Source organism: Gobio gobio (assembly GCF_949357685.1).
Source record: "Gobio gobio genome assembly, chromosome: 9".
Lineage (NCBI taxonomy): Eukaryota > Metazoa > Chordata > Actinopteri > Cypriniformes > Gobionidae > Gobio > Gobio gobio.
The window spans coordinates 1,109,754-1,127,253 of record NC_137115.1 but is presented as its reverse complement, the minus strand read 5'-3'; the positions used below and the strand labels follow the sequence as shown (position 1 = coordinate 1,127,253).

The window sequence follows — 17,500 nt, the reverse complement described above, 5'->3', positions numbered from 1 at the left end:
TGTGAACATACATAACCGTTTATTGTATTGTTATCATTTTTGTTAGTGTAATGTTTTTCCCCATATCATCATATCTATAGACGTTTGTATCCACATTGTCCTATGCCTCATAATTATGGGAGTTACTTACTGTAAACAATCAGCAAATGGTTCACTTTATGAATGTGTGACATCTATGAAGCCGGTATTTATAATGGATTATACGTTTTATCATTAAGACATTATAATGCATGCAAAAAACATTATCTCATGAATAATTGTAACAGTTACAGTATAATACATTATATTACCTTAACTTATGATGATGTATGACATGCGTTATATCCACTTGTACTACCGTTCAAAATGTTGGGGCCAGTAACATTTTTTTTTTAAGAAAATTTGTTTTTTTATTCAGCAAAAACTTATTAAATTGATTTCATTCTTTTCAACACTGATAATAATCATAAGTGTGTGTTGAGCATCAGATCCTCATATGAGAATGATTAGTGAAGGGTCATGTGACACTGAAGACTGGAGTAATGATGATTTGATCACAGGAATAAATTACACTTTACTGTATGTTCACATAGAGAACAGCTGATCTACACTGGAGGAATATTACACTGTTTACTGGAGTTATGATCAGCCTTGGTGAGCAGAAGAGACTTCTTTCAAAAACATCAGGGTCATGACAGTACCCCGTCCCCTAGGATCGCCCGGAAGAAGTTCTCGATCAGCGACCGGTCCAGAATATCCCGAGCCGGAATCCAACTCCTCCGGACTGTATACTTCCCAGTCCACAAGATACTTAAAGCCCCAACCTCGACGTCTGACATCCAGCAACCTTCTGACCAAAGAAAAAACCTGGAAAACCATCCACTAGATGGAGACGGGTGGGTTAAGGTGAGAAAGAGAAACAGGCTTATCCTGAGAAACATGGAAGACCGAGTGTACCCGACCAAGTGTAGGAGGTAACTTAAGCCTTACCGCCACCGGACTCAACACCTTGGGGATCAGGTATGGCCCAATGAACCTGGGACTAACTTCCGAGAGGCCACCCGGAGAGGTAGAGGCCTTGGTAGACAGCCATACCTTCTGACCATATGTAGGGGATGGCAAGGCCTCCTCAGCCGCTCCAGGTGCGAAGACACTGGCGGACGAAGGCTAAGGCAGACGGAATAGAGCTGTGGGCGGACTCAGTCCAGGATAACTGTTCCAAGAGCTCGGATTCTGGGATGTCAGGCAGCGGAGAGCTTGTTTCAGATCTTGGTTTGCTTGCTCAGACTTCCCATTGGTCTGAGGATGAAAACCTGATGACAGACTCTCAATTATCCTCCCCCTGAAACTGCCTCATCGACACGGCATCCTCAATAAACCCGTCTCCGGCATGATGACTCCGATTGTTCGAATATTACAAATTAATAATTGTTACATTGATATGTGATCCTCAATTAACCCGTCTCCGGTGTGTTGCCTCCGATCTTTCAGATATTGCACTTTAATAATTGCTTCATCGACACGGCATCCTCAATAAACCTGTCTCCGGCGTGATGACTCCGATATTCCGATTATCAGAATCAGAATCAGAAAGAGCTTTATTGCCAAGTGTGCTTGCACACACAAGGAATTTTTCTTGGTGCTGAAGCTTCCAGTGAACATATACAATACAAACACAACAAGAACATAGTAATACAATAATTCTAAGAATAAAAATATGAAAATAGCATTCAAAAAATATTAGGTCACAGTTACGTTTAGTCCGAATAAACATTTACAGATTATAAACATATTTACAGTATGTGAGTAGTATGAATAAATATAAATATCTCCTGAGTTTAGAAGATATTGCACTAAACAGTCAAGAGTATTGCACTTACAGGCATATGCCTTGGTATTTTAACTGTTCAAGAGGGAAATGGCCTGTGGGAAGAAACTGTTCCTGTGCCTAGATGTTCTAGTTTAGATATATCTATTTCAGAAAGGTCCACTTAAGGCAAAGACACCATAGACAAACATTTAGTCAACTTTTTATTGCATTTTTTGCAAAGATTTACATTTGGCGGTATGGCTCTGTTCTAAATTCCCCATCCTTTTCATGAGCTCCATGAAAAGCCAAAACAGCAGCAGATTCTGGGGACACCTCCCATTTTAAACTGGGAGGGCAGAGCAAATCCCCCATTTAGAACAGAGAATGCCTCAATGACAACAGAATGACATTGATTAAGTTAAGCAGTTTAAGGAGGAGCTGGGGAGGAGGTGGGTTGCAAAGCAGCGTGCAGCTGAAGCGTCCAAGCAGGCAGATTGAAGTGAAGCTATGCTTAAGTAAGGCGCCCTGTTTGAGAGAAGCCAATTGAGTGCATAGGATCAGCTGAATAAGATCAGCTGAAAGGGGCGGAGTTAGAATTTCCCAATCAGCTGATAGCGGAGCTTGACTACGTGGCCTACCTGAACTAACGCTGTATGCTTGATTTAATAATTATTTAATCAACACATCATCCTCAATAAACCCGTCTCCGGCGTGCTGCCTCCAATCTTTCGAATATTCCGATCTATTATGACCTCTGACCTGTAAAGTTGCCAGAATAATAATCTTACGCTGTTTGTTAATTGGCCAGAGGAGAACTGAGCCTGGTTTCTCCCAAGGTTTTTTTTTCTCCATCAGGTCACCTGATGGAGTTTTGGTTACTTGCCACGGTCGCTCTCTGGCTTGGCTTGCTCGGTTGGGGACACTAAAATTACTGATCTAATTACTGATCTAAAGCCCACACTGTCACTGTATGATAATTTAAATGAACTGATGACATCACCATTTTCTCCGGAATGGCTATACGGCTGAATAAAATTCTGTTGCGTTATTTTCCTGTTTAACACTGTGAAGCTGCTCTGACACAATCTGCATTGGTAAAAGCACTATATAAATAAAGCTGACTTGACTTGACTCTTAGAGGCCCTGATCTGCCGACAGAACTCTTTCCAGAACCGGGAGACAAACTGTGGGCCCCTATCAGAGACCACATCTACCGGAAGACCATGAAACCGGAAGACGTGATTAACCGCCACTTGAGCAGTCTCCATGGCTGAGTGCAATTTGAGAAGGGGAATGAAATGGGCCACTTTGGAAAAGTGGTCCACCACTGTCAAAACTACAGTGTTACCCCTTAATGGCGGAAGACCAGTGATGAAGTCAAGGGATATGTGTGACCAGGGGTGGGAAGGGATGGGCAGAGGGTGAAGAGTGACTGGTTAGAACTCTTGTTCTGGGCGCAAACAAGCAGGCCAACACAAACTGCCTGACATCCTGGGCCATGGATAGCCACCAGAATCACTGGCGATCTCCGAACTTCTGGATGACAGACTAGCCTGTACGAATGTCCCCACTGGAGGACTTCAGGACCACTGGAGCACTTGGGGAATGCTGAAGGTATAGCTCTGTGATCTCACAGTGATTGCCATTGATAACAAGACTTACAGGGGTGGTGATGTGAGTGATGGTGGGGATAGGAGAATCGCAGAGGGAGCAAACGGAGATGGGACTGGAAAGGGGGGTGGCAGGAATACCCCACTGCTCCGCCATACCACGGTCCATGAAGTCCCTACTGCTCCGCCATACCACGGTCCACCGGCCCCAGAGTCCAAGAAGGGTGCGGGACATGGAGGAGGAAATAAGGTCAAAAGTGCCAACCAGAATCTCCCTAGCTACTGATGGGCCCTGGCTTTTAACGGACACTTGTTGGCGAAGTGCCCGGCCCTTCCACATTAGAAGCATAAGCCCAGAGTAAGTCGTTCTTGTTTCTGCTGAAGAGTGAGACGCAGACGTCCCAATTGCATGGGCTCAGGTTCAGTGACGTAAGTGAGGGTAACACAGGAGTGGGGTCACTAGTAAGCTCTCCTACCCTCCAAGGGAAGCAAATAGCCAAACGCTGGCACTGGAGGCAAAGACGACTCTCCGCACAGAGAGCCAAGTCAACAAGATCATCGAAGCTGTATGGGACATCATGGGTGGCAATCTCATCTTGTATCTCTTCATTCAGTCCAGCACGGAACTAGGGATGCACCGAATCCAGATTTTTGGGGTTCGGCCGAATACCGAATCCACTGGTTAAGATTTGTACGAATCCGAAACCGAATACCGAATCCTAAATCCTACTCCCATCCTCAGTCCATTATCACAGTAAACACATTAATGAAGTAAACAACGTCCACAGCAGTGTAGGGATGCTATTGACCATTTAACCGTTAACCGAAAGTAAGAACTTTGACCGATTAATACTATCAATTAAATGGTTTAAATGTTTTTAACGCTTTTTTGTTTTGTTTTTTTTGATGCATGGTTAAGAAAAATATGCTGTATAGCGTTATTTGTTCACTCATGGAGCTCGTCGACATGTGCAACCACAAACCAGATATATCTCGCAAAATGAAGTAATAGAAAAGCTTACTGTGTGGGACCATTTCGATAAAAATACAGCAGTAGTTCAAGCTCCTGACTGGTGGAACGCAAATGAAGGAGCTTCCCGAGGCTGGCCGCTCTAGCGAGGCGTTATCTCTGTATTCCCGGGGCATCAGTGCCATCTGAAGGCTTGTTTAAGGCTTTTAATAGTGTGGTTTTGGTCAAGTTTACTAAAATAAAAATTGTTGCGTATGTTCTTCTCGCTGCTGTTTCCTGATGGTTTATAGAAAAATTACCCAGAGTTGTCCTCTGTCGTTTCAAAGAACAGCACAACGGAGAGCGCAGGGTCTTAAATGTCTTAAATTTGATTTATTTGATAGCAAACTCTGTCACGGAATGTCCTCCTTGACATAGCTGTGCCAGCTGAGGCTTCAAGGCAAAAACCAGAGAGCATTGAGACAAAAACGCTTGACAGGAGTTAGGGTTTCCATCATAGGGCAGCGGGCTGTTAGCATGAGGTTCTTGCTCTTGACGGAGAGAAGAGAGGCTGGCAGTGGCATCTGCTCTGCTAGCTGAAGTTAAATGGGAGGCAAGCTGGCCCAAAAGGATGCCCTGCAGAGTGACTGCTGATCGGAGGGGATCTGTGCCCGCTGAATCCATAATTGGCCAGATCGTTTTGTCAGATCAGATCACAGACTGCAGGCACAAAATAATAACTCAAAAGGCAATACAAAAGGCTGTCAATAATCCAGACAGGAATTCAATAATCCAGAAAGGAACAATTTCTGAAGAACATCCGGGGTAGCGTTCTCCGGAAATGAAGACAACGGCCGACGAGCCAGAACAAGACATGTCTAGTGCAGCCAAACCGCATGGAGAAATCGGGAGGGGAAGAAGAGAAAACAAAAACGAAAAGATGAAAACAAAACTAGGGGTAGCTGATGCGAAATTGATGTTTCGGCGTTTTGTCGAGATCCCGAAGCACAGATGTGTTGAAACACTGCTCTGAACTGTGATTCGAAACACCCATGTCACGTGACTATGGCTAAATGAAGCTTCAAAGTGGATATTTCAGATCAGAACATGCAAGTGACCACTAGATGTCGCCGGAGAGACGGGTGTCGGATTGATTCGTGAACTTCGAAACAATATGGCACATTTGCTTCAACTGTTTCAGTGCTTCACGAAGCCTCGGTCTGCCCATCACTAAACAAAACTGCCAAATAGTCCAACACAACATGGCCAAACCCAAGACAAAGGGGCTTAAATCCAACACGATAGAACGCAACACAATGGTGCTAGAGCAATCATTTTCACAGAACAAACAATCTGGCACAAGACAGCACACGAGAGGGGATTAAATGGGAGACTAAAGGATCTTAATTGATACAGAACAGGGGGAAGGAGTGAAACAATAACGAGGTAATGAATGGAATAACAAAGGGGTGAGACACCACAATGACAGCAAAGCACATGGTGAACTGTCAAATCGAACCCATGTGCTCCCAACAAACACAAACACACGACAGAGACAGGGGAAGAACGGACAGATCAGCCCAAGGATCATGACAAATGGATTATAGTTCCCATATATATATTGTTTCATTATTGGTTATAATGGATTATAGTTCCCATATATATGGGAACTATAATCCATTATAACCAACAATGAAACAATATAATCCACTAGTAGTACATTTTTTAAATAAATAAAAAACCTGTAAAAAAAAGTTTCTGCCTTAGATTTAAGTACAAACTTGGATGTTTAAAGGTCCCATGGCATGGCATTTTTCTATTATTTTATAGTGTTTCCTGAGGTGTACTTATATTGTTAGTATGATTTTTACATCATAAAATGTCATAATTTAGAAATAAAAGGCATTTTTTCTATACTGCTGTTTGCCCTGTGGCTGAATGCCCTGCTTCAAGAGGCGTGTCTGCTGTGAGACTTCAGTAAAAACGCCCACTGTTGTGATTGGCTGACATCTTTGCATTTTAAATGAGCGGAGGGGGCGTGGTTTAATTAGGTCTACGACGCACGAGCTGCTGCCAGAGAGACGGATGGACCTGAGTTCACTTCACATCAGTTCTGTCAGTCTCAGTTCAGTGAACTGTTATAGTTACAGCATATACTTCAGGTTATTAGTTTATTTCTAGTCGGAGGGGCTGTCACTCATGTCAGAAAGTTAGTAACTTTAGTAAATTATGGATCAGCGCTGACTCGAGACGCGAACCGTTTAGAACGATTCAGTCCGATTTGGTGAACTGGTTCGGTTCACTAAAAAGAACCGATTCAAAAGAACCGATTCAAAAGAATGATTCGTTCGCGAACCGGACATCACGGAGACGGAGCGATTGCTAACAAAGTTATTTATAGTAACTACTGAGTTGTGAGAGCGCTGTCAGTCAGCGCGAGTTTATTGTGTTTGTATCTGAGAGTTCTGAATAAACACGAGTCCCAGTCACGCCGAGTCCGTCTTCATCATTATTACCAACTTTGTAACACATGTCAGCATTACAGCTGTCGAGATGAACGAGTTAGTAAGTGTTGATTAAAGCAGTATTTCTAGATATGTTCCAATTATATGAAAAGCGTCAGTGACGCGCATTGAGTAACTTACACAGCGCAAACAAAGACACAACAGCAGTAATCGAATGTAATCCAGTTTATTGTGGGGATAGCTGGCTAGCCTAGCCCAGATACCCTCACGCTTACCCCCGTCTGCTTAATCTCGCGCCGCGTATGGTGCCTCCGCTGTGGGCCAGATGCAGTACTGGGGGTCGGGGATGTTGAAGGCCGAGCTTCGGCGTGTGTGAGGTTTATCTCTAAAGATGCTGCTGTACAGTCTAGTAGTACAGACTACTCTGCTGATGTTGAGCAGAAACGACTGTATGCACATTTAAGAACAGATAGACGCGACGAGGACGTACAAAAACACTGACTCACAAGATAGAAAACACGAAAACACCGTTCTGTCGGGAGAGAGAGAAGCCGCCGTGTGTGCACGAATAATAAATAATTAGCTTCACATAAGAAATCACTGATCACAGATCAGAAGGAACTGAAGAAAGACTTCTGTTTTCATTTGTACATCCAAACACTGAGAAACTGCCAGCTTTCACTCGTTCACAAGTAACGTTAATGATCTCTCGCGCTTGCATGGATGTGCCAGATTCTCTGGGCGGAGGAAAGGGAGGGAACCGTTCCTGCTTGGACGTCAAACCAGGAGACTTCAGGATTGGCTAGTCTGGCCTGTCATTTTCTCAAAGGCAGAGAAAGACAGCCAGAACTCGGGTTTACACCGATCAACATTTCTATCCACTTGGGGACAATATTCAGGCTAGGGGAACTCATATTAATGTTGAAATACCTCATAAAATGAAAATTTCATGCCATGGGACCTTTAAGTCATTTGATCTTAAAAAACATTAAACTGACTTTTTTAAATGAGATGAATCTTGTATAACTTGCATAAAAAAAGTTTTAAACATACACTCACCTAAAGGATTATAAGGAACACCTGTTACATTTCTCATTAATGCAATTATCTAATCAACCAATCACATGGCAGTGTCTTCAATGCATTTAGGGGTGTGGTCCTGGTCAATCTCCTGAACTCCACACTGAATGTCGGAATGGGAAAGAAAGGAGATTTAAGCCATTTTGAGCGTGGCATGGTTGTTGGTGCCAGACGGGCCGGTCTGAGTATTTCACAATCTGCTCAGTTACTGGGATTTTCACGCACAACCATTTCTAGGGTTTACAAAGAATGGTGTGAAAAGGGAAAAGCATCCAGTGTGCGGCAGTCCTGTGGGAGAAAATGCCTTGTTGATGCTAGAGGTCAGAGGAGAATGGGCCGACTGATTCAAGCTGATAGAAGAGCAACTTTGACTGAAATAACCACTCGTTACAACCGAGGTCTGCAGCAAAGCATTTGTGAAGCCACAACACACACAACCTTGAGGCGGATGGGCTACAACAGCAGAAGACCCCACCGGGTACCACTCATCTCCACTACAAATAGGAAAAAGAGGCGACAATTTGCACCAGCTCACCAAAATTGGACAGTTGAAGACTGGAAAAATGTTGCCTGGTCTGATGAGTCTGGATTTCTGTTGAGACATTCAGATGGTAGAGTCAGAATTTGGCGTAAACAGAATGAGAACATGGATCCATCATGCCTTGTTACCACTGTGCAGGCTGGTGGTGGTGGTGTAATGGTGTGGGGGATGTTTTCTTGGTACACTTTAGGCCTTTAGTGCCAATTGGGCATGGTTTAAATGCCACGGCCTACCTGAGCATTGTTTCTGCCCATGTCCATCCCTTTATGAGCACCATGTCCCCATCCTCTGATGGCTACTTCCAGCAGGATAATGCACCGTCACAAAGCTCCAATCATTTCAAACTGGTTTCTTGAACATGACAATGAGTTCACTGGACTAAAATGGCCCCACAGTCACCAGATCTCAACCCAATAGAGCATCTTTGGGATGTGGTGGAACGGGAGCTTCGTGCCCTGGATGTGCATCCCACAAATCTCCATCAACTGCAGATGCTCTCCTATCAATATGGGCCAACATTTCTAAAGAATGCTTTCAGCAGCTTGTTGAGTCAATGCAGCGTAGAATTAAGGCAGTTCTGAAGGCCAAAGGGGGTCAAACACAGTATTAGTGTGTGTTCCTAATAATCCTTTAGGTGAGTGTACATTGTCATAATTTATTGAGAATATAATTGTTTAAATGTGTTAAGAGTCTCACATCTTAGCATTGTTTAAGATCTGCACAGTACTAAATCATCTTTTGAGGGAAGGTTGTTCATATTTAATGATTTACTTTCAAATGTGAGTGGTTAAATAACCCTTTTACATCTGAAACATGATGTAACTCTCTACATCAGCTCTGTTCCATCCGCCTGATTCTTGCCTTGTGCTTCTTATCTTAACTGCATCTTTTGTCCTAATATCCACACTGTCTTTTGACCTGTGTGTGTGTGTGTGTGTGTGTGTGTGTGTGTGTGTGTGTCAGTGCCGTTCCACGATGGCCCGTCGTTCTCCAGACAGCGGCTCCTGCAGAAAAACAGTCTTTCTGTTTCTCGGCTGCTGCTGCGCTCCAACAGTGACAACAGTCTGCCGGCCAGAGCCATGAGCCCTGAGCAGCGAGCGGCCCTCAGTCTGTCCCCGGTGAAGACCCCCAGGGACCCGAGCGCTCGCATGAAGATGGTGATGGGCCGCAGTGGCAGGAACGCCCCGAGCAGCCGCTCGCTCTCCGTCAGCCTCGAGGACGAGCATGGCACTCAACAGAAATGGTAGGCTAGACTGAACCAAACACAAACAGCTTCCCGTCACACACACTATATCGCCAAAGGTATTGTGCCGCAGTTCAGGTGTTGAACCCCTTCATGGGCACAGGTGTGTAACTCCAGCTCTAGGCCTGCGGACGCTTCTACACACATTAGTGAGAGAATGGGCCGCTCTCAGGAGTGTGTGTGTGTGTGTGTGTGTGTGTGTGTGTTCGCTTCTACACACATTAGTGAGAGAATGGGCCGCTCTCAGGAGTGTGTGTGTGTGTGTGTGTGTGTGTGTTCGCTTCTACACACATTAGTGAGAGAATGGGCCGCTCTCAGGAGTGTGTGTGTGTGTGTGTGTGTGTGTGTGTGTTCGCTTCTACACACATTAGTGAGAGAATGGGCCGCTCTCAGGAGTGTGTGTGTGTGTGTGTGTGTGTGTGTTCGCTTCTACACACATTAGTGAGAGAATGGGCCGCTCTCAGGAGTGTGTGTGTGTGTGTGTGTGTGTGTGTGTGTGTGTGTGTGTGTGTGTGTGTGTGTGTGTGTGTGTGTGTGTGTGTGTGTGTGTGTGTGTGTGTGTGTGTGTGTGTGTGTGTTCGCTTCTACACACATTAGTGAGAGAATGGGCCGCTCTCAGGAGTGTGTGTGTGTGTGTGTGTGTGTGTGTGTGTGTTCGCTTCTACACACATTAGTGAGAGAATGGGCCGCTCTCAAGAGTGTGTGTGTGTGTGTGTGTGTGTGTGTGTGTGTGTGTGTGTGTGTGTGTGTGTGTGTGTGTGTGTGTGTGTGTGTGTGTGTGTGTGTGTGTGTGTGTTCGCTTCTACACACATTAGTGAGAGAATGGGCCACTCTCAGGAGCTCAGAGAACTCAAGCGTGGGGCCGTGATCGGTGGAAACCTGTGCAATAAGACCAAATATTACACTAAATATTCCACGCTCAACTGTTAGTGGGATTAGAACAAAGTGGAAGCGATTGGGAACAACAGCAACTTAGCCACAGAGCGGGGTCAGCACATGCTGAGGGTCACAGAGCGGGGTCAGCACATGCTGAGGGTCACAGAGCGGGGTCAGCACATGCTGAGGGTCACAGAGCGGGGTCAGCGCATGCTGAGGGTCACAGAGCGGGGTCAGCGCATGCTGAGGGTCACAGAGCGGGGTCAGCACATGCTGAGGGTCACAGAGCGGGGTCAGCTCATGCTGAGGGTCACAGAGCGGGGTCAGCACATGCTGAGGGCCACAGAGCGGGGTCAGCACATGCTGAGGGTCACAGAGCGGGGTCAGCTCATGCTGAGGGTCACAGAGCGGGGTCAGCACATGCTGAGGGTCACAGAGCGGGGTCAGCTCATGCTGAGGGTCACAGAGCGGGGTCAGCACATGCTGAGGGCCACAGAGCGGGGTCAGCTCATGCTGAGGGTCACAGAGCGGGGTCAGCACATGCTGAGGGCCACAGAGCGGGGTCAGCGCATGCTGAGGGTCACAGAGCGGGGTCAGCACATGCTGAGGGTCACAGAGCGGGGTCAGCACATGCTGAGGGCCACAGAGCGGGGTCAGCACATGCTGAGGGTCACAGAGCGGGGTCAGCACATGCTGAGGGTCACAGAGCGGGGTCAGCGCATGCTGAGGGTCACAGAGCGGGGTCAGCACATTCTGAGGGTCACAGAGCGGGGTCAGCACATGCTGAGGGTCACAGAGCGGGGTCAGCTCATGCTGAGGGTCACAGAGCGGGGTCAGCGCATGCTGAGGGTCACAGAAGTGGCCAACTTTCAAGACAAGTCAAGAGCTCCAGACCTCCAAACGTCTGTGTCCTTCAGATGAGCTCAAGAACAGTGTGTAGAGCTTCACGGAATGGGTTTCCATGGCCGAGCAGCTCATCCAAGCCTTACAGCACCAAGTGCAATGCAAAGCGTGGGATGCAGTGGGGTAAAGCGCGCCGCCACTGGACTCTAGAGCAGTGGAGACGTGTTCTCTGAGTGACCAATCACGCTTCTCTGTCTGACAATCCCATGGACGAATCTGGGTTTGGCGGTTGCCAGGTGAACGGGACTTGCCTGACTGCATTGTGCCAAGGGTAAAGTTTGGTGGAGGGGGGATTAAGGGGTGGGGTTGTTTTTCAGGGGTTAGTTCCAGTGAAAGGAACTCTTAAAGGATTAGTTCACTTTTAAATAAACTTTTGCTGATAATTTACTCACCCCCATGTCATCCAAGATGTCCATGTCTTTCTTTCTGCAGTCGAAAAGAAATGAAGGTTTTGGATGAAAACAGTCCAGGGTTTTTCTCCATACAATGGACTTCAATGGGCTCCAAACGGGTCAAGGTCCTAAGGACAGCTTCAGTGCAGCTTTAAACGATACCAGATGATGAATAAGGGTCTTATCTAGCCAAACCATCAGTTTCTGCAAGAAAAACCGAGCAGTATTTATGCTATTATTTTACCTCTTATCAGACGAACGTGATCATCTCTGAGCTCCGCCATAACTTCCGCTAAGTGAGGTCAAAATAGAGCGTGGTCATAGATGTATACATAGATGCCTCATTAGCGCTTGTACGGATCAATAGAATGAGGTATCTACGATCGATACATCTATGACCACACTTTTATTTTGACCTCACTTAGCCGAAGTTATTAGCCTGACGTCGTCATACTCAATTCTAGTCAGAATATGAGTCTGATGCTGCTCTGTTGGGCTGTGATTATGGGGCGTGTTTCAACCGAACCAGGAAAGATCTCAATTGGATAGACCTACAACCAATCAGAGCAACGGAGCGACGCCTAACGTTAGTTGTCAAATGTCAACAGAACTCAACTGCACACAGTGTTGCCAAGTCCGTGGGTTGAAGCGACCCCAATTATGGGATATACAGACCCAGGAATGCGATTTTTAGCTGCCAGCCCTGCCGAAATAACACATATTTTACACCCCAAATGCCCTTTTTCCCGGAGAACCCCCCCTGGAAAGCTATTGGGCTTGTTTTTGGCTAGTTTTGAGGAACGTTAGCAATTGGGCGGGTTTTGTTGTAAAAACTTGGCAACCCTGTACCTGCACGCATGCTGGAATAAGTAGCCTAACGTTAGAAGAAAAAGATGAGTGTAAACGATCTTTGCCGGTGTTGTAAAAAAAGAATTTAAGGATACACAGAGTACTTACCAACACCATCATCATTTCTGAGAGAAATAGTAAAGGTGAACGCTTATACGAACAAGTTCTCCGTTTAGGATTAGAACAAATTCAACCCAAGCGCCTTTGATGACGTAGATGATTACGCTACTGTTCATCTGTCCATCATCGTCTAAAGCCCGCCCTGACAATTTCATTGGTCCAAACAGTTTCTGTTCGGGCATAATTACTTCTCTACCGATCAAGTCCAGACCGAACTGCCCGAGTAAAAATGTTGTGGGCGGGGCTAAGTTCGGCTGGTATCCAGGCTAGGAAGTTATGGCTGAGCTCAGAGATGATCACATGTTCGTCTGATAAGAGGTAAAATAATAGCATAAATACTGCTCGATTTCTCGCAGAAACTGATCATTTCGCTAGATAAGACCCTTATTCGTCGTCTGGTATAGTTTAAAGCCCTTTGAAGCTAAACTGAAACTGTCATTTGGACCTTGAACCGTTTGGGTCCCATTGAAGTCCTTTATATGGAGAAAAACCTTGGACTGTTTTCATCCAAAACCTTAATTTCTTTTCGACTGAAGAAAGAAAGACATGGACATCTTGGATGACATGGGGGTAAGTAAATTATCAGCAAAAGTTTATTTAAAAGTGAACTAATCCTTTAATGCTTCACCAAGATATTTTGGACAATTTCATGCTCCCAACTTTGTGGGCCCAGTTTGGGGACGGCCCCTTCCTGTCCCAGCATGACTGCTCCAGTGCTCAAAGCGTCTCCATAAAGACATGGATGAGGAGTTTGGTGTGGAGGAACTGGAGTCCTGACCTCAACCCGATAGAACAGCTTTGGGATGAATTAGAGCGGAGACTGAGAGCCAGGCCTTCTCGTCCAACATCACAAATGAAGAATCCCCATAAACACACTCCTAAACCTTGAGGAAAGAAGAGCTGAAGCTGTTAGAGCTGAGACTCCAGATTAAACCCTACGGATGAAGAATGGGAAGCTCATGTGTGTGTGAAGGGGCGGCTCAACACTTTTGTCAATATAGTGTATGTATTGATGTCTGTATTAATCATGACCAACACACAGTTTTAGTTTAACAAGGATTTAAAACAACGTAATCAGCCATCGCTTAATGCAACAGATCCTTCAAGATGACCAACCCAATGCACTTTTAACAAATGTAAAGTTGTTCACTCTTTGCTCCCGCAGTGCTAATGGCCGAGCGTGTGTCCAGAGCGGCCGGAGGAAGCTCTACAGCGCCGTTCCCGGACGGCATTTCGTGGCGGTTCGCTCATACCTACCTCAGGCCGGCGGAGAGATCAGCCTCCACAAGAACGAGCGGGTCAGAGGTCAGTGCGCTCAAACATCTGAGAACTGGAGCTGTAGGTTCTGCATCGCTCCTCATCGGGAGCTGTCCCGTCTCTCTCTGTGCAGTTCTCAGTGTTGGGGAAGGAGGATACTGGGAAGGCAACTGTAGAGGTCAGGTGGGCTGGTTCCCTGCCAGGTGTTTGGAGGAGATTCCTGCCAAACCTGACAAAGAGAGACCCAGTAAGTCCCATCAGGATGAATCGCTTCTGCCCTTTTATTCCTCATCTGTAAAGTTAAAAGCATTTGATAAATCGATAAGTGTACATTGAGTTCTGTAAGTTTAACCCCTTAACTGTCACCCCCCTTTTTGAGAATAGTCATGAAAATGCACTATCCAAACTTAAAGGGCTGTAATTCAAGAATGCTTTGGAATATAGACCTATAGAGTTTGGTCTTGTTTTAAAGAAGACACTCAGCAGGTTATTACTAAAGTGAAAAAATGTGATCTGGTGTGTGTGGAGTTGAACATGTGATCTGGTGTGTGTGGAGTTGAACATGTGATCTGGTGTGTTTATAGCTGAAAATGTGATCTGGTGTGTGTGGAGTTGAACATGTGATCTGGTGTGTGTGGAGTTGAACATGTGATCTGGTGTGTGTGTAGTTGAACATGTGATCTGGTGTGTGTGGAGTTGAACATGTGATCTGGTGTGTGTGGAGTTGAACATGTGATCTGGTGTGTGTGTGGAGTTGAACATGTGATCTGGTGTGTGTGGAGTTGAACATGTGATCTGGTGTGTGTGTAGTTGAACATGTGATCTGGTGTGTGTGTGGAGTTGAACATGTGATCTTGTGTGTGTGGAGAGTTAAACATGTGATCTGGTGTGTGTGGAGTTGAACATGTGATCTGGTGTGTATGGAGTTGATCATGTGATCTGGAGTGTGTGGAGTTGAACATGTGATCTGGTGTGTGTGGAGTTGAACATGTGATCTGGTGTGTGTGGAGTTGAACATGTGATCTGGTGTGTGTGGAGTTGAACGTGATCTGGTGTGTGTGGAGTTGAACATGTGATCTGGTGTGTGTGGAGTTGAACATGTGATCTGGTGTGTTTATAGCTGAAAATGTGATCTGGTGTGTGTGGAGTTGAACATGTGATCTGGTGTGTGTGGAGTTGAACATGTGATCTGGTGTGTGTGTAGTTGAACATGTGATCTGGTGTGTGTGGAGTTGAACATGTGATCTGGTGTGTGTGGAGTTGAACATGTGATCTGGTGTGTGTGGAGTTGAACATGTGATCTGGTGTGTGTGGAGTTGAACGTGATCTGGTGTGTGTGGAGTTGAACATGTGATCTGGTGTGTGTGTTGAGTTGAACATGTGATCTTGTGTGTGTGGAGAGTTAAACATGTGATCTGGTGTGTGTGGAGTTGAACATGTGATCTGGTGTGTATGGAGTTGATCATGTGATCTGGTGTGTGTGGAGTTGAACATTTGATCTGGTGTGTGTGGAGTTGAACATGTGATCTGGTGTGTGTGGAGTTGAACATGTGATCTGGTGTGTGTGGAGTTGAATGTGATCTGGTGTGTGTGGAGTTGAACATGTGATCTGGCGTGTGTGGAGTTGAACATGTGATCCGGCGTGTGTGGAGTTGAACATGTGATCTGGTGTGTGTGGAGTTGAACATGTGATCTGGCGTGTGTGGAGTTGAACATGCGATCTGGTGTGTGTGGAGTTAAACATGTGATCTGGTGTGTGTGGAGTTGAACATGTGATCTGGTTTGTGTGGAGTTGAACATGTGATCTGGTGTGTGTGGAGTTGAACATGTGATCTGATGTTTGTGGAGCTGAACATGTGATATGGTGTGTGTGGAGTTGAACATGTGATCTGGTGTGTGTGGAGTTGAACATGTGATCTGGTGTGTGTGGAGTTGAACATGTGATCTGGTGTGTGTGGAGTTGAACATGTGATCTGGTGTGTGTGTTGAGTTGAACATGTGATCTTGTGTGTGTGGAGAGTTAAACATGTGATCTGGTGTGTGTGGAGTTGAACATGTGATCTGGTGTGTATGGAGTTGATCATGTGATCTGGTGTGTGTGGAGTTGAACATTATAGGTGTGTTCGACATCGGCTGCGGCTGGATGCAACTGATCGGCGAGAGTAGCCGCGTGAAGGCGGGGAGGAGCTGCAAACACAGACGTGAAGTCGGACACTTTCTGCTTCCCGCGGTGACGCTCGCGCTGTGTTTGCACACTTTAACAGCTGAAGTGAAATAAATGCAATATTTGGCAATACACAGATGTTTCAGAGACATTATTGTCATGTAATACTTTATGCACTGCTTAATACAGCGTGTGTTTTTACAAGAATAAAGTTCAACATATAAGCCTACACTATCAATGAAGTGGGGTCTATGTTTTTAATCAGTTATATTTTGATAAACATGACAATATAACATCGCGACTACATGAAAGGAGGTTTTACTGTTGTAAAAAACAGATTTGTGCGCATTAGTGGAGCTGAAGGTTTTAGAATAAACACGAAACACACGTGATCGCTGTCATGCGGTGAATCTGGCCAATCGTGGAACGGCTGTGTCGTCATCAGAGCCCCTGCAGCCTCGAGCAGCTGCTTTGGAGAAACTGCACCGGCTGTAATCGCCGGCTGCTCTCGAATCGCTCTCGCGGCACTTTGTTGACATACGTCACTGTCACGTGGCGTCGGCGCTGCCTCAAGTCGGACAAAATTTCTAACCGGCATGCACTGCTTCAAGTCAGCCGCCGATCGGTCTGCGCATCGCTGGGTGAAGTCGAACAAGCCTTTGATCTGGTGTGTGTGGAGTTGAACATGTGATCTGGTGTGTGTGGAGTTGAACATGTGATCTGGTGTGTGTGGAGTTGAACGGGATCTGGTGTGTGTGGAGTTGAACATGTGATCTGGCGTGTGTGGAGTTGAACATGTGATCCGGCGTGTGTGGAGTTGAACATGTGATCTGGTGTGTGTGGAGTTGAACATATGATCTGGCGTGTGTGGAGTTGAACATGCGATCTGGTGTGTGTGGAGTTAAACATGTGATCTGGTGTGTGTGGAGTTGAACATGTGATCTGGTGTGTGTGGAGTTGAACATGTGATCTGGTGTGTGTGGAGTTGAACATGTGATCTGATGTTTGTGGAGCTGAACATGTGATATGGTGTGTGTGGAGTTGAACATGTGATCTGGTGTGTGTGGAGTTGAACATGTGATCTGGTGTGTTTTGAGTTGAACATGTGATCTGGTGTGTGTGGAGTTGAACATGTGATCTGGTGTGTGTGTAGTTGAACATGTGATCTGGTGTGTGTGGAGTTGAACATGTGATCTGGTGTGTGTGGAGTTGAACATGTGATCTGGCATGTGTGGAGTTGAACATATGATCTGGTGTGTGTG

The 17,500-nt window shown here is 45.8% G+C and overlaps 1 protein-coding gene across 1 annotated transcript in view; it reads left to right on the top strand.

Moving 5' to 3' along the window:
- The window catches only part of shank2a (SH3 and multiple ankyrin repeat domains 2a), a gene marked incomplete at its 5' end in the record, with an annotated part of 85,787 nt that overhangs the window by 21,212 nt on the left and 47,075 nt on the right, over positions 1–17,500 (top strand). The window contains 4 exons of the mRNA XM_079825284.1: positions 3,426–3,649; positions 9,433–9,677; positions 13,983–14,122; positions 14,208–14,321. Of these exons, the coding sequence (XP_079681410.1) occupies positions 3,426–3,649; positions 9,433–9,677; positions 13,983–14,122; positions 14,208–14,321 (723 nt within the window). The remainder of the gene's footprint in view (positions 1–3,425; positions 3,650–9,432; positions 9,678–13,982; positions 14,123–14,207; positions 14,322–17,500) is intronic.